This window comes from Amphiprion ocellaris, chromosome 7 (genome assembly GCF_022539595.1).
Source record: "Amphiprion ocellaris isolate individual 3 ecotype Okinawa chromosome 7, ASM2253959v1, whole genome shotgun sequence".
Classification (NCBI taxonomy): Eukaryota; Metazoa; Chordata; class Actinopteri; family Pomacentridae; genus Amphiprion; species Amphiprion ocellaris.
The window spans coordinates 26,524,499-26,545,277 of record NC_072772.1 but is presented as its reverse complement, the minus strand read 5'-3'; the positions used below and the strand labels follow the sequence as shown (position 1 = coordinate 26,545,277).

The 20,779-nt window shown below is 38.6% G+C and overlaps 1 protein-coding gene across 1 annotated transcript in view; it reads left to right on the top strand.

Moving 5' to 3' along the window:
- Positions 1–20,779, top strand: part of nlk2 (nemo-like kinase, type 2) — a 73,204-nt gene that overhangs the window by 4,592 nt on the left and 47,833 nt on the right. Inside the window, exons 2-3 of the mRNA XM_023266167.3 lie at positions 18,994–19,123; positions 19,883–19,938. Of these exons, the coding sequence (XP_023121935.1) occupies positions 18,994–19,123; positions 19,883–19,938 (186 nt within the window). The remainder of the gene's footprint in view (positions 1–18,993; positions 19,124–19,882; positions 19,939–20,779) is intronic.

Below are 20,779 nucleotides of genomic sequence, written 5' to 3'. Positions count from 1 at the left end.
ATACGTAAAGGGTCGAGTGAATTGATGCAGGTAACTGAAACAGCGTTCACTTGTTACGGCGACGCCATGCTGGCCGCTATATCTCACAATGAAAATCCTTAATAAATCCGTGGATCCAGACTATAAGCTGCATTACTGCCAAAATCTAATGAGGTGGTCCTTGTGTCATTTCTGAGCTTCCCTGAAAATTTGATCCAAATCTGTCTTTGAGTAATGTTGCGGACAAACAGACAGATTCACAGACAAACGTACGCCGATCGTCGCATAACTCCGCCATTCCTACACGGAGTAATAAACAAATCGACACCGAGAGGAAAGTCGCCCCGCACATGTTGACTATATTTGGCTCAACATACAGCTGTAAGCCAGCTTCTCAACTATGAACATAATCCAAACTATGGTTCCAGACTCACCAATGAGCTCCAAATGTGTTTAATAATGACCCTGACACCATTCAGACCACGATTCAGAATACTGGCAGCTCAGTTCTGCCATTAAGAAGCAGGGATATAAGGGGAGTGATATAAGACAGAAAAAAATTTTAAAAGTGTTCAACTGTTTAAATTTTTTGAGATTTAGGTATTGTTAAAGATGTATATAAGTTGGTTCAGGTTGTTCAGTCATTGTTTTTCACTTTATTTTAAGATGTATAGTTATATCAAAAGCTATTTATTAACAAATGTCAAAATGTTTTAGAACCGTACTGAATTTATTTGATTTGACGGTCAGTTTTTGATTACATGCAGACACTAATAAAACTACTGGGTTACATCAAGATATATCACACTAATTCAGGTTAGACATTATGATGTTCCAGACCTGTGCTTTAATACATTTTCTGACTGGACCTCTTTGAATTTTAGTTGAAAACCCCTGCGCTGTACAGCACGTTTGCCATCTTTTTGAATACAAAAACCCCAAAGACGGAACAGTTGGCCGACATACAGTAATACGCACACTCTACAGAAAGGAGTTTTCTTTTCACCAAAGCACAGGTGTTTAATGAACATGTTAAGTGCAGATATATTCCCTTCTTTCTTGAATCTGTTTGCTCATGCAAAATGAAACACGATTAATATAGATTAAAAATGACTGCTATGTAATCGTGATTAATCAAAATTAATCCACAGCAACCCTGTGATTAAGCTGATTAAAAATTTTTAGTGTTTGACAGCACTAGAAAGAACATAACTAGAATGTTCTTGATTTAATTACAATTTAAAAAAGTTCATATCAAAGGAAAAACTGAATTTAAAACCAAGAAAACTTTAAACAAAACATTATGAAAGAACATCCACGTTGGCTGGTGTTGCTTTCAATTGTTTCTGTACAACAGATTTCAGTATAATATCTCTTTATTGTCTTTGATTTGTACTTAAACTAAGATCGTCTTGATCTGTGTGCAACAGGCCAGATTAAACCCCCGGCCAAAGGATAGTTTAGCTTAGCCCAATTTATACTCTGGGGGCTGAAATGGTAATAATTGGTAACTCTAAATTGTCTGTAGGTGTGAATGTGAGTGTGATTGTTTGTCTCTATATGTAGCCCTGTGATAGACTATTACCTGTCTAGGTGTCCCCTGCCTTCATCCTAAATCAGCTGGGATAGACGCCAGCTCCCCAGCAACCCTAATGAGGATTAAGCGGTGTATAGATGATGGATGGATGAATTTTAGGCAAAATATACTGTGAGACATTATGCTGATGTACCGTATTTTCACGACCATAAGTCTCACTTAAAAGTCTTAAATTTCCTCCAAAATGGACGGAGCGCCTTATAATGCGGTGCACCTTATGTGTGCACCAAGTTCCAAAATCTGTAAATGTTGCTGTGTGACTTTGATGAGCGCTCCGCTTGACTGACTGAGAGCGGAGTCATCGTTAAGGCCAATCAAAAGGGCTGGATGGACGAGGAGAAAATGAAAGAGTGGCTGAGTGAGGTGTACGTAAAGAGACCAGATGGTTTTTTCCACGCGTCACCGTCCCTGTTGATCTGTGACTCCATGCGCGTCCATCTCACAGCCGCTGTGAAAAACCACGTGCAGCAAATGAACTCGGAGCTTGTTATCATTCCAGGAGGCTTGACGAGGAACTCCAACCGCTGGACATCAGTGTAAACAGGGCGTTCAAAGTGAAGTTGTGAACGGCATGGGAGCGATGGATGACAGATGGCGAACACAGTTTTACTAAGACTGGGAGGCAGCGCCGGGCGAGTTACGCCACAATTTGTGAATGGATTGCGGATGCTTGGGCTGATGTGTCTGCTTGCACTATTGTTCGAGCTCTCGCAAAAGCCGCCATCATTTATGAGGAGCCACACGGCAACGAGACTGACTCTGACAATGACGAGCGGGAACCTGGCGTGTTCGATGGAGAACTAGCCCAGCTGTTCATTTCGGATACAGAAGATGAGGACTTTGATGGATTTGTTAATGAGGATTGATCAAAAAACAACGTGAAAACATTGCTAAATACTTCAATACAGTACAACTGAACTCAGTTTTGCTTCCGCTGCCCTTTTCAAAACACACACTGGCATGCATGTTTTAAGCTAGTACAGGTATGTTTTACCATGCCCGCGCTCTATAATCCGGTGCGCCTTATTTATGTGTTAAATACAGAAATAGCACCCGGAACTGAGACTGCACCTTTTAATACGGTGCGCCTTATGGTCGCGACAATACAGTAATGGTTTGTTTATGGAGCATAAATGAAGCCAATCTTAAGTACAAAGGCAATATCAATAGATATTATACTGAAATCAGTTCTACAGTAACAGCTGAAATTAACAGCCAATGTTGATCTTCTTTGATAATGTTTCGCTTACAGCATAATTTTATCTTAGTGTGCAAGACAGTTTTTCTTTTTGATTTGAACTATTTTAATTGTAATTAGCTCAAGGACATTCTAGTTATGTTCTTTCAGAATGATTTGCTTGCTGAGCATTCCTGTGTTGAAAAAAAAAAAGAATAACTTAACAATTAAGAGTTTAACATGCTTTATTTTATGTGTCAACAGGTATAAATTGGCCTTGGCCAAAGTATACCCCGACGTATACTTTGGCCAAGGGATTAATCTGGCCTGTTACACTGGAGAACACGACAGAGCCAAGCTGTTCACCAGGGTTTCACACTCCCCAGATCCAAATCTTATTGAGCATCTGTGGGATGTGCCAGATAAGCCTGATCTAGGTAGGTCCCACCCTGCAACCCACAGGACCCACAGAATTCACTGACACAGGACATCCCCAGAGGTCCTGTGTTCATGCCCCATTGGGTCAGAGGAGTCCAACACAATATTAGGCAGGTGGTCAAAATGTTATGCCTGATCAGTGCATGCGGGAACTCTGAGCTTACTGTTCAAGAGAAAGCAGTAACAGGAACTCTGTTGAAGAAAAGAAAGAAGGTTAGGTTGACTAACCCCAAACTCTGACTTTCTCTCTGACTCTTTCTTTGATTTAGGACTGAAACGATTCCTCGAGTTATTTGAGTAATTCGATTACTAAAATTCCTTGAGGCAAAATTCTCTGAATCGAGGCTTCATTTAATCCACTACATACTAGACCCCAGGTCACCAACTGGTGGACCGTGGTCTGAGTCCGGAGCCAGACTTGATCCTATACAGACCCGGACCTATAATCAATACATTATGAGGGGATTTTAACTTTGACAGAACGCTTCTAATTCAACCGGTGCAGCTTTTCTAGTGTTCACGGCATTTAGCAGTTCAGAGGACTGAACTATGAAGACAGTTTAACATAGTCAGGCTTTCTTTGTGTATGTCATGGGATATCACAAAGGTGTTTATCAACTTTCTTTGTTACCCCAGACTTTCTGCTTCAAACTCGTCCACACACAAAGCAGTTTTTAACATATCATTTGACTGTTTTCCGCACAAAATGAACTGAACATGTGCAGCTCCTTCAGTGTGCAGGTTATTTTAATGTAGAACAATGAGGAATATAAAAATGTATGACAGTTAAAAGCTGCTGCTGTAAATGATGCGTAATTTTAAATGTGCATAACGTATTTATTTTATTGATCAATGCAGCTGATAACAGACAGCGTCACAATAAAAATATTAAACTTCATATATTCAAACATAATATTGTATTGAAGTGCATGTAGGTCTGACACTGTGCCATAATGCTGGTTATCATTTAAATTTTTTGGCCAGATCAATGTGAAACTAAAGTTACTGATTGAATATTCTCTGTAATAAATACTAAACTAATCCATTTAGTATTTATTGTAGAAAACTAATGTGTTTTCTTATAGTTATATCAGCTGCAAGACTAGCAGTTTAAATGGAAAAACATAAAAACATCCATTCATTATCTATACACTCCTTAATCCTCAATAGGGTCACGGAGGGGGAGCTGGAGCTACTCATAGAGACAAACAGTCACACTCGCATTCACACCAATGGACAGTTTAGAATCACCAATTAACCTCAGCATGTTTTTGGACTGTGGGAGGAAGCTGGAGAACCCAGAGAAAACCCAAACATGCACAGGTAGAACGTGCAAACTCCACACAGAAAGATCCCAACCCCACATAAAAACTTTTTTTTTTCCTGCATCACCAACTAAATACATGTAGGGTTCCCATGGCAACGCGATGAATATAGTGGGTGATACTGTAGCTAAGCGACTTCAGTCAGTGGTTTTAGAAACATACAGATCAACAGGTCTGCAGATACAACATTTTTAGTCAGAAGAGAATCTCCATCGCTCATAAATAATTGTCAGGAAACGCTTAGTTTCTGATTTAAATCTGAAACTAAACATAACCTGCTCTGGGCCAGGTTAGCTTCACAGCATCAGTTACCATGGAGATCTAGCGGGTTAAAAGACATCCTCCTTCATGACACTAAACTGTGACTTTTGTCTCAACATGCCTCACTAACCCACTCATGTTGCTTTATAGTGCAGCTCTCAGGAAATGCACAGACCAACATAATTCAGACTAAATATGGTTCCAGGTTCACCAGTGAACGCCTCCACATGTGCATGAGAATGGGCCCGACACCATTCAGGCCTACATTTAAAATCCTGGCAGGACAAGCTATAGCACATTTCTGTCACTAAGCAACAGAAGGTAGGGGTGTGGCATCTAAGAGGGACAGGAAGAGAAACTGTAAAAGTGTTCATTTGTTCAGATTTATATATTTTAAAGTTGGTTGAGACAGTTAAAGAAAAAGGGAAAAAGCTGCAGTTAAACTTTATTTTTCTGAAGTTATAAATGTTATTTTAAGATTCACAGTTTTTCAATAGCTATTTTATTTATTTTCTCTTATTTTTAAATGTGGCCCTCCTTTTACTTAATGAGGGAACATTATACGTATCTACAGCCTAATATATCTGCATACTTAAATGTTATGTAACAATAAATATTGTCAAAACATTTTTTGAATGTCGAAAGTGTTTTTTAAAAATTTTTATTCATCTTTTTGTCAGTTATTGATTATATGCAGAGGTTGATACAGCTAGGCTACATCAACATATATCACAGTAACTCAAGTTTGACATTATGATGTCCTGGACCTTTTCTTTAGTAAATTTTCTCTGTCAGGACTGCTTTGATTTTGGGTTGAACAGCACTGTACTTATATATGCATGATACAGCACGGATGTCCGCCCGTGTTCCACCAGGATGGTTTTTTCTTTTGCACAGCACGCTCACGTCTGCTTTTGATGCTGCAACATGCATGCCAAGGGCGGACTCCAATTACTCAATTAATGGCCAGGATAATCAGTGGTTGCAGCCCTATTTTGATTCACCATTTAATTTCTTCATTTTTACATAGTGGATGTATTAAGGCAATGTTTTACTGAAGTCTACATCTTTAGTAACATTGAAATATAATATTTCCTTCGACATGAACAAAATTCTATCTGATCTCATCACTCAAGCCTCATCTTCAGCCCTTTGATGCACAACATGGGTCAAAAGTCACCCAAATCCAATGGAAAATGGGTATCACCTGACCCACACTGTGTATCGAAGGGTTAACATGACTGCCTTGATGAGCAATCTGTCATCACTGTAAGGACAGGCACTGTAATCTCTGAACAGTGTTCATGCTATTCCGCCTCTTTGGAGAAGATAATCTATACATTGTCCTACTTAACACTGTAACTGTGAACATTAATGCAGCTGTCATGTAGTCAACAATTTCACCTGCACAGAAATATTTATAGTACAATACTGTAGTTTACATAAATACTAATCTTTATAAGGCTTTAGTCACGTAAAATACCAATCAATGAACAACCATTTGTTATGTCATGACTGGTTGCACTGAACCAATCATAATTAGAGCACTGACTGTTGTCCCCCAGCACAACTCTTTGTTGTGCTGGGCGACACTACTTATATATGATATTGTATTGCAGCTTATTTGATAGCTTTTTTTCTCTTTCTTTTGAAATTATCCATGCATAGAGTTAACTAAGAGTCAGCATATACAGAGTGGACTGAAGTAACTCTGATCAACTCTGATGTGGAACCAAGGCTCAGTTTCCCATCTCAGGGTTCATCAACTCAAACTTCAAGGTTAGAGTCAGAATTTGTCAAACCTGCTTTTCTGGAACAGACCCTAGGACTGTCCTAATATTTTAATAATCCTTGATATCTAAAATGTGAGTGATTTCTGTTAAAATGGCTCACAAATTTACATAAACAGTCAAATTGAAATTTGTAATAATTTCCACACCCTGCCCACTCCCAAATAGTTATGTTATCCTTTCTCAGATATCCGATAGTTTACAACACAAGTATTTTTTTTCTAAGTCTAGCACAATAACAAGGTGTATATGTGCTGCATATGTTGTAGCTATTATGTGGGTGAATTTAGCTGCAAGGAGCTGTAATGTTGCCAAGGAAAGTGAGGACATTTGGCAGAAAAATTACCATACAAAACAAATTTAAAAAGAGAGGGAAAATAAAGAATGTAAGGACACCTGAGGTAAAAAATGATTCAAGCAAAGGACACAGTAAAGTAATGAGGTGACTATGTAATGAAAGTTCTTTTTACAGTTGAAACACCATGAAGGGATTTTTAAAATGTTTAAAAGCTCTGGGGCAACCTAATAGCCAAGTGTTTAGGGTGCATACTCTATATATAAATACACACACACACACACACACACACACACACACACACACACACACACACACACACACACACACACACACATACATGCACACACTGCAGTTGCAGGTCAATAAGTGGTTGTTGTAGTTCAGTGAACTGACGTCACACCTAAACCGGGGATATTAATAAGAGAAGTTAATTTTCTCTCGTGGAGCTTTCTCCCACTTCTCTCAACTTTCTTTTGTGGATGATATTATTTTGGCATTTGATCTGCTTTTCAGAGGAATGGCGCAAACTGTCATTAAGGGTGCAATGTCAGTTTGGTGACTGCTAAGCAATTACTTCATGAACTCTTTTGTTGCTTCCCTACCTGCAGGCTGGCCATGTCGCTGTTGTGATGGACCTCAGTTGTCTTTCACCTTCCTGTTTAGTAGGTCATTCAATATCAACTCAGCCAAATGTTTTCCACGTCCCCCTCAGAGTCAGCTGATTTATTTTTATGCGCAATGACTTCAGTATTTTATTACATATATATTTACTGAAGCTATTTATCTTCACATTATGAATATTTGCATTTACAGGACCTTAAAGTACATAGGGTTGGGTAGAAACTGTAAGGTTTTAAATTCATGTGTTTTCGAGCCCTCATAACTTCATAGGTACAGGAGATACACTTGAAAACTCTGTTAAAAACTGCAGCTAGATCATAAACCTTCATTCCAGATGATCTAACATCAAAATCTAGTTTTTGTTCAGAAAGATTTTTTTCTGTAAACAACTTTAACCAGTAGTATTATCCATATATCATAGTTTCAATATCAGTATATTATAGTTTCGATACCAAAACTGTACCGCTTTAATGTCTGTAACATGTAGTAATATAAACAAGCATTAGTGACCGGGATGGGCGATCTGATTTCTGATATTTCAATTCAGTTCAGTTTCAATTAAATTTTATTTATATAGTGCCAATTTCAATTCAGATTTGTCTCAAGACACTTCACAGGACCCACATGCCTTAAGCCTTAATGCCTTAACCCCCAGAGCAAACCCTAAGGTGACAGTGGCAAGAAAAAAACTCTTTTAGTGGGAAGAAACCTTGAGCAGAACCCGGCTCTTTATGTGGGGGGGACTCATCTGCCTGCTGGCCGGCAGGTTGAGGACACGAGGTAGAGAAGTGGAGGTGGGGAGAAGGGGAGGTACAAGGAAACATGGAAACATATAACACACATTGGCATACATGCATGATAAGAGTTACATAGATAATACATACAAAGTACAAACCAACACTGAAACTGATGTTGATGTTACCTATGACCCAAGATTTTACACATGGTCAACTCAATCAATTTTCACCACTTTATAAGAGAAACAATCAACAAGCAATGAAGCTGATCAGGTGTGGGACGTTTGGTGAATTTAGGCAGAAATTTGTCTGAATTTAGGAAAACAAAATACCTTAAGACTCCAGGCATGTCTTAAGGCCTTTATGTCCTTAAGACATGCCTGGAGTTTGACTAACTGATTGGTTTCATTTTGCTTCATAGTTAAATTTAGCTGGGTCTCATCTGTATAACAATGGAAATTTTTGGAGTGTTTCCTAATAATATTACCTAAAGGAAGCATGTAAAAGGTGAATAATAATGGTCTTGGCACAGAACCCTGTGGGACTCCATTACTAACTAATGGGTGTGGGGTCTGATAAAAATTTAAACCAGTTTAATGTGGTCCCTTTAATCCCAATAACATGTTCCAGTCCTTGTAATAAGATGTTGTGATCAACTATCAAATACAGCACTGAGATCCAGCAGAACAAGTAGAAACTGGTCCACTGTCTGAGGCTATTAGAAGATCATTGGTGACTTTCACCAGAGCTGTTTCTGTACTATGATGTAGAGTACAGTACAAGTACCTGGGCATTCATCTCAACAATAAACCAGACTGGTCACAGAATACAGATGTCCTGTACAAGAAGACACAAAGTCAGCTCCATCTGCTAAGGAAACTAAGGTTCTCTGAAGTGTATAGGACACTGTTAAATACCTTTTATGACACTGATTATATCTTAAATCTTCAGTATTCTGAAGATAATGTTATGATTGGGGTTTAGTCTACTGAACTAGACAGAAAGATACAATATTTATGCAGTTTGAATAGTAATTTTCTCAACCTTAAAATGAAATATTCTTATATTTTAAGATTCAAATTTTCACGAACTATTAGCCATTGTAATCAAAATTGAAACAAAAAAAGGATTGAAATATTTCCTTTTGTGTGTAATGAATTTAGAATATATGAAATTTTTCCTTTCTTAAATAACTGATAAAGAAAAAGACATCTTTTTCACAATGTCTTAATTTTTTGAGATGCATTTGTACATTACCATTCCAAAGCACCAGGACTGCTGTTTGGTCCTTTAAGTTCCTCTGAACTGAGTCTGTAAATTTAGCAGTGGTGTTTGGAGTGCAATCCTGGGAAACCAGGGAACTGAGTTCACTGCCATCTGTTTGCTTTTACTGATCCTATTTGTAAAGGTTCACTGAAGGTTAGACTGAAAAGGGCTACAGTATGTAGAGCTGAAATGCTCTTACGCCTGCTGTGTTCTTTATGAGGATCTCTGATCCCAGGATTCGTGATTTTAAAGATTCTCCAACTAATCACTAAGAGGTGCAACATTTTTTACAGTTTTTTATTGAAATTCAAGTAGTTCAAGTCCACTGAATACCTTGAAATGGTACAATGATAAGTGGTGAACTGCCAGAGGTTAAAAAAGCCATCAAAAGGCACTCTGGGGGAAACTCTGACAGGAAGAGGTCTGGAAGACCAAAAGCCCTTGTTAATGCCCTTGCAGTAGCAAATAGCTTTGGTTTTATTTAATTTGATTACATTAATGTGTAGGTTGAGATTTACAAGAAATGTTTTAACTGCTACTGTGTACAGGGAAAACTGCTGCTAAAAAGCACTTTCTTTGTTTAAAGTTTTTGCAAACCAAATGTTACTGTAAATTTGTTCATAGAGCAGTACTTTGAAAATAATAGTGAGAAATACACTACTTTTTTTTTTTTTTTAGAACTTAGTTTTTATTGGGTTTTTGTATAGCACAGGCATACCTTTTACAATTCACTTGAGCCACATTATTGTTATGACAGTTTGTCGTTTCCAAAATAATTATTGGAATTTATGTTTACAAACAAACAAAAATAACAATAATAACGTAAAATAATCATCAAATAAAATCAAAAGAAAATATTTTGTAAAAAATTAATAAATAAATAAATAAATAAATAATAATAATAATAATAATAATAATAATAATAATAATAATAATAAAAACAAAATAACATTACATTTAGAAGAAAGATAGGCAAAAACTATACAGTCTCATTCCAGAATAAATTTATACATAGGTCTCCATCTTTGAACAAACAGATCCCTTTGAAGTCTTAGTGAATAAGTGATATTTTCCATGACATAAATTTCTCTGACTTTTTCAATCCATAATCTATACGTGGGTGGATCCATTTTTAGCCAATTGATTGTAATACACTTAAGGGCAGCAGCCAGCAGAATTCGTAACAGATACTTTTTATCCCTTCCTTCAAAACCAGCTGGGATTATGCCTAAAATTGCTAACTGGGGTTCCTTAGTGAAATAATGATGGAAAACATCACTTATAGTATTAAAAACTTCATCCCAGAAAAGTTTGATATTTGGACACGTCCAGAATATATGAGTATGAGTGCCGATATAAGTCCCACAGTTTCGCCAGCACGTGTCCGGGTTTCCAGGGCGGTATTTGGCAGTGATTTCAGGAGTTCTGAAGAATCTGGAAATAACTTTCCACTTGTACTCTCTCCACAAACCAGAGCTGGAAGTCACGTGTGCATCAGAACATATTTCTTCCCATATCTCATTGGACAAGACAGTATTAGTTTCATTCTCCCACCTTCCCTTTATATGAAATGTATTATTGGTGTTAAGATTTGACATCACTTTATAAAATTGGCTAACAGTTTTAGAAGTAATCTTTCCTTGTTGCATTTTAATCAATAACTCTTCAAGTGATGACGGTTTCAAAACATTTTTCCATTCTTTATGTTTTGTTAAGAAGCTTCTCAACTGGAGATATCTGAAAAAATCGAAGGTGGGAAGATGAGACTCTGCTTTAAGTTGTTCAAAAGATTTCAAATTACCATTTTCAACCAAATGATGTAACTTGTTAATTCCATAAACTGACCATTGTTTAAATCCTGGATCTGTGAGGGAGGGTGAAAATCCTTGAAGGAACGAAATACTTGATAGCGCAGAGATTTCCTTTGGTAAACCCAATGATTGTTTTATCTTGCGCCAAATCTTAAGGGTTGTCTTGGTCCATTCACTCATTCGTAAATTATTCAATGGGACATCAGAAAAAGGGAGAGCTCCTATAGATCTTTCACAGATGCCTTTTTCAATGTTGAGCCACTGTGTGTCGGACAAATCCTGCATCCATGCCAACATGGGTCTCATCTGAGCCGCCCAAAAATAGTGCTTAAGATTCGGGACGTTAAGTCCACCCTTGTTTTTTGGTAATTTCAATATTTGTAATCTTATTCTTGATCTTTTTCCTTGCCATATGAAGCTTGAAAAAAGCTTGTCTAATTCAATAAATGTAGAATTTGGTATGTTGACAGGTAGCATCTGAAAAAGATATAATAGTCTAGGTAGCACATTCATTCGCAGACTCTCTATGCGACCCAATAGTGACAGAGGCAGGACCGTCCACCTTTCCAGATCTTGTTTTATTTTCCTGATAATGGGCTTATAATTGGCATTATATAGATCCACATGTGAAGGAGGTATTTGAATACCGAGATATTTTACGCCATCTTTTGGCCACCTGAACCCACTCGCGTCTTTTATGGTTTGTGATATAGTGCCTCCAATGTCCATAGCTAATGTTTTATCTATATTAACCTTGTATCCAGAAAAGTATCCATATTGACTTATTAGGTTCTTCAAATGAGGAATTGTTATTTTGAGATCTGAAAGATATAACAGAACATCATCCGCGTATATTGATATTTTATGTTGTTCCCCGTTTATTGTGAGTCCTTTAATGTCAGAACTATCTCTAATTAACTGTGCCAAAGGTTCTATACTTAAATTGAAGAGCAAAGGCGATAGAGAACACCCCTGTCTGCAGCCTCGCCCTAACGAAAATCTCGCAGACATTGTGCCGTTTACCTTCACTGTGGCTAGTGGGTTAGAATATAAAATTTGGATCCATTTAATAAATTCTGGGCCGAATTGAAATCGAACAAGTGTGTGATGTAAATATTGCCAAGACACTCTGTCGAATGCCTTTTGGGCATCAAGAGAGAGTATCATAGCTTCCAATTTCTCCAGTTTGGAGTAAGACATAATATTTAATAATCTCCGAATGTTGTCCCCATAATATCTTCCAGTCATAAACCCAGTTTGGTCTGGATTAATTATTTCTTCAATAATTTTGCTCAAGCGTTTAGATAGAATTGTTGTGAGAATGCGGAGGTCAGTGTTAAGTAAAGATATCGGTCTGTATGATTGACAATTTGATGGGTCTTTGCCCTCTTTGTGAATCACAACGATTGAGGCATCATTCCAGGAGGGTGCCATTGTGCCTGATTGCAGTGCATGATGGTAGGCATTTAGCAGTAGGGACGTCACCTTTGCTTTAAATAATTTATAAAATTCATTAATAAAACCGTCCGGTCCAGGACTTTTGTTATTTTTGAGTTGTGAAATTACCTGTATTATTTCCTGAACTTTTATTGGTTCATCTAATTGTTTAGCCATTGCTTTGGGAAGAGTTTTTAGTTTGATATCTTTCAAAAAATTATTTAGTAGATTATCATCTTTGCATGTGTCTGTGTTTTCATAGAGGGATTTATAGTAACTAGCAAAGCAGTCAGCAATTTTATCTGGTTTAATTATTGTTTGCTTCTCAAACTTAAGTTTTTGGACCACGTTTGAAGATTGCTGTTTCTTTAATCTTATTGCAAGCAGCTTACTTGCTCTGTTACCGTTTTCATAGTATTTTTGCTTAGTAAATCTTAGGGAGCCTTCAATTTTTTCAGTGATTAGATTGTCGAGTTCTCTGCGCAAAGATTTGATCTCATTTAGTAGCTTGGTGGTTGGTGACTTTTTATGTTGTTGTTCTAGACGTTTTATGTTATTTTGTAACTCGCATAATCTAGCTTCCTTTTTTTTCCTTTTGGCACTAGCAAATGCAATAATGCGGCCTCTAATAAAAGCCTTGGCACAGTCCCAGAGAATCAGCGGCGACATCTCAGGAGTATTGTTTAGTTCTAAATACACATCTAATTCTGAGTTTATAAAATCACAAAATTCTGTATCGTTTAGAAGAGAAGTGTTGAGCCTCCAGTGTTTTTTCTTTGGTGTTTGTCCTAAATCCCATGATAGTTTTAATGGGGCATGGTCAGATAAGGTTATTGGTAAAATTTCAATGTCCTCTATTCTATGTTCGTCAATTTTAGGCGTAAAGAAAATGTCTATTCTTGAGTAGGAATCGTGCCTGTGTGAGTAGAATGTAAAGTCTCTAGTTCTGGGGAACCTGCTTCTCCAAATATCCACTAACCCTAATTCACTAATTAAATGTTTAAGAGCCTTGCTCATTGGAGATGGTGGACTTTTCGAGCTTGGTTGTCTGTCCATGTGAGGAGATATAACACAGTTGAAATCCCCTCCAAGTAATAAAATACCTGTACTATGCTGAAGAACATTGTGAAGAATATTGTGCATGAATTTCGGTTCGCTAGTATTAGGGGCATATATGTTCAAGAGAGACACCTGCAACCCGTCCACTGAGCCATTAACCATAATGTATCTTCCGTTCGGGTCTATGAATGTAGAGGCTGGAGTAAAATTCACTTGTCTATGGATTAAAATAGCAACGCCTCTTTTCCTACCTGATGGGTGTGAAGAGTAGAATACCTGATCTGCCCATGATCTTTTCAATTTGTCATGCTCCACATCTGACAGGTGTGTCTCTTGAAGATATGCTATGTGACAGTTTTCATTCTTTAACTGGGACAGAATTTTCTTCCGTTTTACAGGGCTATGGAGTCCTTTGACATTATAAGTTATGACTTTGAGTGATCCCATATTTAATAACGCTGAGATGCATTAAAGAGGTTTGAACTCATGGCAGTAGGCAGGGAATGAGACTGTAGGCCAGATATGTTTGTAAATAAAACACATGGAAAAAAAAAAAAAAAAAAAAAAAAGAAAGGGTATAATGAGTAAAAATATAGGTTTGTCTTGTAATAAACTTTGCCAAACAAGAAACTTTCATGCTTTTGATCCCCACAGAACATTGGGGTGTGAACAAAAAGAAAACAACAACTACTCAACAGAGTTGTCAATAACACACACTCTTGTGCGGGGAGAAAACCAGTCTGAAAGCTCCTGCATGCGCTAAATATAGGCCGGCCTATAATAACGGCTTATAGCTCAGTCCCCTGCACATATACATTGTATTGACACTAAACTTTCTTACTCGCTGTGTTGCTTGTTGTTACCTCTTCAGTCCTCAGACTCGTCTTCGGGTGAAGGAGGAATCTTTGCGTTTACGTAGTCCATCGCTTTGGTCGCGTCCACAAACTCCTGCTGTATGTCGTTGTAGGTGATACGGAGCCTGGCAGGAAAGAAAATCCCGTAGCGGACTCCCGGTCTGTTGCGAAGGACCCTCCTGACATCAGTAAAAGCAGCCCTGGCTTTGACGACGCTGGATGTATAATCTGGGAAAATTGAGATGGGGTTTCCTCTGAAGCGGAGACGGCCGCCACTGTTACGAGCTCTCCTAATAATATCCTGGGTGTCTCCTTCGCTGTTCAATCTGGCGATGATAGCCCGTGGTTTGTCCCCAGGTTTTCTCTGGGTTAGGCTGCGGTGAGAGCGGTCGACTCGAATTTTTTTGTCCAACTGAAACACTTCTTTGAGGAGGGAGGAGATGGTCTCTGGTGTGCTGGATCCCTGATGTTCGGGGACACCTACAATTCTGATGTTACTTCTTCTCATTCTCCCCTCCAAGTCCTCGTTCTTTTCCTTCAGCATGGAGACTTGAGTTTCCAGCGCGGTAACTGTTTGTTGCATTGTCACGACCTTGTCAGACCATGCCGATAACCCCTCTTCCATAACGGCCATGTTAGCTTTCACGTTGTCAACTTCAGCACGCATTGCTGTGGTATTGCGGCTAATCTCCGTCTTCGTGTCTTGTATTTCCCTTCTCAAAGTTGCAAAATCCTCTGCCAATGCAGCCTTAACTTCTTCTTTGATAATACTTGCGATATCGTTTCGTAAGGAGATGAGGACATCCGCTTTAATGGCCGACGGGTCGAAATACACTACTTTTGAATTCATTATTTAATTTTTTGTATAACAATGCCATTGATCACAGAACATCATGCAATTAAAAATTTTGATCGTTGCCCAGAACTTGTGTGTGTATATATATATACAGACGTGGACAAAATTGTTGGTACTCCTCGGTTGATGAAAGAAAAACCCACAATGGTCATAGAAATAATTTGAATCTGACAAAAGTAATAATAAATAAAAGTTATATGAAGATAAACCAATGAAAATCAGACATTGCTTTTGAACCGTGGTTCAACAGAATTATTTTAAAAAATAAAATCATGAAACAGGCCTGTACAAAAATGATGGTACCCCTAGAAAAGACTGAAAATAATGTGACCATAGGGACATGTTCAATCAAGGTGTGTCCTCTAATTAGCATCACAGGTGTCTACAAACTTGTAATCAGTCAGTCTGCCTATTTATAGGGTTCCAGTAGTCGCTGTGTTGTTTGGTGACATGGTGTGTACCACACTAAACATGGACCAGAGGAAGTGAAGGAGAGAGTTGTCTCAGGAGATTAGAAAGAAAATTATAGACAAGCATGTTAAAGGTAAAGGCTATAAGACCATCTCCAAGCAGCTTGATGTTCCTGTGACTACAGTTGCACATATTATTCAGAAATTTAAGATCCATGGGACTGTAGCCAACCTCCCTGGACGTGGCCACAGGAGGAAAATTGATGACAAATGGAAGAGACGGATAATACAAATGGTAACAAAAGAGCCCAGAACAACCTCTAAAGACATGAAAGGTGAACTCCAAGGTCAAGGTACATCAGTGTCAGATCGCACCATCTGTTGTTGTTTGAGCCAAAGTGGACTTCATGGGAGATGACCAAGGAGGACACCATTGTTGAAAACAAATCATAAAAAAGCCAGACTGGAATTTGCCAAACTGCATGTTGACAAGCCACAAAGCTTCTGGGAGAATGTCCTATGGACAGACGAGACAAAACTGGAACTTTTTGGCAAGGCACATCAGCTCTATGTTCACAGACGCAAAAATGAAGCATATCAAGAAAAGAACACTGTCCCTACTGTGAAATGTGGAGGAAGCTGTGTTATATTCTGGGGCTGCTTTGCTGTATCTGGCACAAAGTGTCTTGAATCTGTGCAGGGTACAATGAAATCTCATGACTATCAAGGTATTCGAGAGAGAAATGTGCTGCCAGGTCATGGGTCTTGCAACAGGATAATGAGCCAAAACACACAGCTAGAAACAGCCAACATTGGACTATTCTCAAGTGGCCTTCTATGAGCCCTGATCTAAATCCTATTGAACATCTGTGGAAAGAGCTAAAACACGCAATCTGGAGAAGGCACCCTTCAAACCTGAGACAACTGGAGCAGTGTGCTCATGAGGAGTGGACCAGATTACCTGCTGAGAGGTGCAGAAATCTCATTGACAGTTACAGAAATCGCTTGATTGCCTCAAAAGGCAATATTAAGGGTACCATCATTTTTGTCCAGGCCTGTTCCATGAGTTTATTTTTTATAATAATTCTGTTGAACCACGGTTCAAAAGCAATGTCTGATTTTCATTGGTTCATTTTCATAGCATTTTTATTATTTTGTCAGATTAAAATTATTTCTGACCATTGTGGGTTTTTCTTTCATTAACCGAGGGGTACCAACAATTTTGTCCATGTGTGTATATATATACACAAACTACCAGTCAGAAGTTTGGATACACCTTCTCATTTAATAGTTTTTCTTTATTTTCATAAATATTTACATTGTAGATTCTCACTGAAGGCATCAAAACTATGAATGAACACATATGAAATTATGTAGGAAACCAAAAACAAAGTGAGAAAAAGTGTGAAATAAGTCAGAACATGTTTTATATTTTAGATTCTTCAAAGGAGCCACTCTTTGCTTTCATTACTGCTTTGCACACTCTAGGCATTCTCTCAGTGAGCTACATGCGGTGGTCTCCTGGAATGGTTTTCCAACAGTCTTGAAGGAGTTCCCAGAGATGCTGAGCACTTGTTGGCCTGTTTGCCTTCACTCCGCAGTCCATCTCATCCCAAACCATTGGGATTGGGTTTAGGTCAGGTGACTGTGGAGGCCAGGTCATCTGACGCAGCACTCCATCATCTCCTTCTTGGTCAGATATCCCTACAGCCTGGAGGTGTGTTTGGGGTCATTGTCCTGGTGAAAAATAAATGATGGTCTAACTAAATGCAAACCGGATAGGATGTCATGTCACTGCAGGATGCTGTGGTAGCCATGCTGATTCAGTGTCCCTTCAGTTTTTAATAAATTCTCAGCAATGTCACCAGGAAAACACCCCCACACCATCACACCTCCTCCTCCATGCTTCACGGTCAGAACCATGCATGCAGAGAAAAGGTGAACGGATCACCTTTTCTGCGCAAAGACACAGCAGGTGGAACCAAAGATCTCAGATTTGAACTCATCAGACCAAAGCACATATTTCCACTGGTCTAATGTCCATTCCTTGTATTTCTTGACCCAAACAAATCTCTTCTGCTTGTTGCTTTTCCTTAGTAGTGGTTTCTTAGCAGCTATTTGACCATAAAGACCTGATTGGTTCAGTCTCCTCTGAACAGTTGATGTAGAGATGTGTCTGCTACTAGAACTCTGTGTGGCATTTATCTGGGCTCTAATCTGAGCTGCTGTTAACTTGCCATTTCTGAGGCTGGTGACTTGGATGAACTTATCCTCAGCAGCAGAGGTTATTCTTGGTTTTCCTTTCCTGGGGTGGTCCTCATGGGAGCCAGTTTGGTCGTAGCGCTTGATGGTTTTGCAACAGCACTTGGGGATACATAGAACCACAGTGAGAGACATTTTCCACAAATAGAGAAAACATACAGTAGTGGTAAAACTTCCCAGGAGTGGCCAGCGTACTAAAATTTCTCCAAGCGCATGTTGATATTTTATCCAGGAGGTTACAAAATAATGCAGATGAACATCAAAAGAACAGCAGCACCTCACTTGCTTCAGTTGAGGTCTGTCTACATGATTCCATAATAAGTTTATTTTTTATTTACTTTGTATGGTGACCGTGAATGTTTTGAAAGGCCCCTATAAATAACATGTATTATCATTATTATTATTATTACTATTGTTATAAGGAAGACAGTGGGCAAAAATGGCACCCATAGCAGCAGTGCAAGGCACAAACCACTCCTGAACAAAAAGGTTCATCTGGCATTTGCAAAAAAATGTCTGGATGAGCCCCAGGACTGTTGGGATAACATCCTGTAGACTGATTAGTCAAAGGTAGAAGACATGGGTCCTGTTACATCTGGTGAAAAGCTAATACTGCATTACACAAGAAGAACATGGTACCAACAGTGAAACATGGTGGTGTAGTGTGATGGTTTGGGGCCACTTTGCTTCCACGGGACTTGTTAATCTGCATCTGAATTGTTCAATTTCTGTTTTATGATAGTTATTGTGTCAGCCTGACAAAAGCAATATGAAGTACTAACTTTCCAAATCACGTGTTTGTCCTCTTCACCCAGGTCAGTGACAGACCCCAGAGATGGAAAGCGAGTTGCTTTGAAAAAGATGCCCAATGTCTTCCAAAACCTTGTTTCTTGCAAGAGGGTATTTCGGGAGCTGAAGATGCTGTGCTTCTTCAAACATGAAAATGTAAGTGCATGGATACAAACACAAAAACTAAAGTTAAAAAGGTAAAATGAGTAGATTCACACAACTGCAACACATACACTCAACCACAACATGAAAACCACCTGCCTAGCATTGTGGAGGTTCCCCACGTGCCACCAAAACATGTCTGAGCCATTCAGGCAAGACTCCACAGACTGCGGAAGGAGTCCCATTGTGTCAGGCACAAAGGCGTTAGCAGTAAATCCAGGTCCTTTGAGTTAATTTATGAGATGAGGCCTCCATGGACTTGGACGTTTTCAGTGCATGTCTCAGTGGATAGATGAGGCTGAGATCTGGGGAATTTGAGGCTGAGTCAATACCTTGAACTCTTCACTGTTTCTATCTGCATTACTTTGTTTCTCAAAGCATTACTGAGGTCATGACATCAGGGAATACCATTGCCAAGAAGGGTTGTACCTGTGTCAAAGTAACATCCGCATAGATGCCAGGACTCAGTATTCTCAGTAGAACACATCAACTGCTATCTCCTTCCAATTTAAACAACGCATGTGCACCTGGCCATCCACAATATGTGACACAAAAGGTTTTCCTCAGACCAGGCCACCGTCTTTCATGGCTCCACAGTTCAATTCACATGGATATCTACTGTAGATGCTTCATCTGTCAGTAATATTAATGTTGTGGTTTATTGGTAAATATCCATATACAGATGCCTGCTATTAAACTAGATAGAAATTAAATTAGCAAAACAACTGATCTTGGCTTGAACTTTCTCCTTAGGTGCTCTCTGCTCTGGACATACTACAACCTCCACACATTGACTACTTTGAAGAAATGTATCCTTTACCACTTGTTGATTCAACAATCCTGTAATCATTTACAGAGCTCCAGGGTTCGCAGTTTGTGAACCATTGTGTTTTATTTTTTGAAAACATTTCAATGATGTTAATGCAGTGCAATTAAAGAGGAAGCATTCCAACTTCCTAGAGTGATTTGTGTAAAATCCTGCTTACGTTCTCTGACTAATGAAATCCTCTTTTAAGGTTTTGAGCTTTTGGGGCCAGTCCAACCTGGCTCTGTCTTCCCACGCACACACACAGTTTCTAAAAAGTAGAACACTATAGTTTATTAAGCACACACACCTAGGACAGTAAAACTAGATATCAAATATAACAATGTACAACAAAAAAAATCCAAAAACAAACAAACATAACCAACTGACCAAACAAGCAATTTTCAGCTCTGCTTAATTCTGACTGCCTTCTATATGTGCCTTTTAATACAGATAGTTTTGGTGTGATTGTTCAGGTTTGGGAATATCTGTTTCTTTGACTTACGCCTGTGCCATAACAACACAACTCTGTGGACAGCAGAATACTTGTGAGCAGAAATTCATTTGTAGTGCTTCAATAGCTGAAAAATTTCTTTTAAAATAAAAAAGTCATGACTGCAGCATTTCTTCAAACAATGTCCTAGTTTTTATTAGATATAGTTTTGTTGATGCTTTAGTCTTCAATTTCTTCCATGTAGTGAAGATGGAATATGTAGAGAAGGAAACACACCTGGACAAATCAAACCATAGCCATCTACACTGAAGATAAACCACTGCTTTTTGTAATATTGGTGAACTGCTGCTTTATAGCTGCTCTGTTTTGCATTTAAAAGAAGAATGTGATT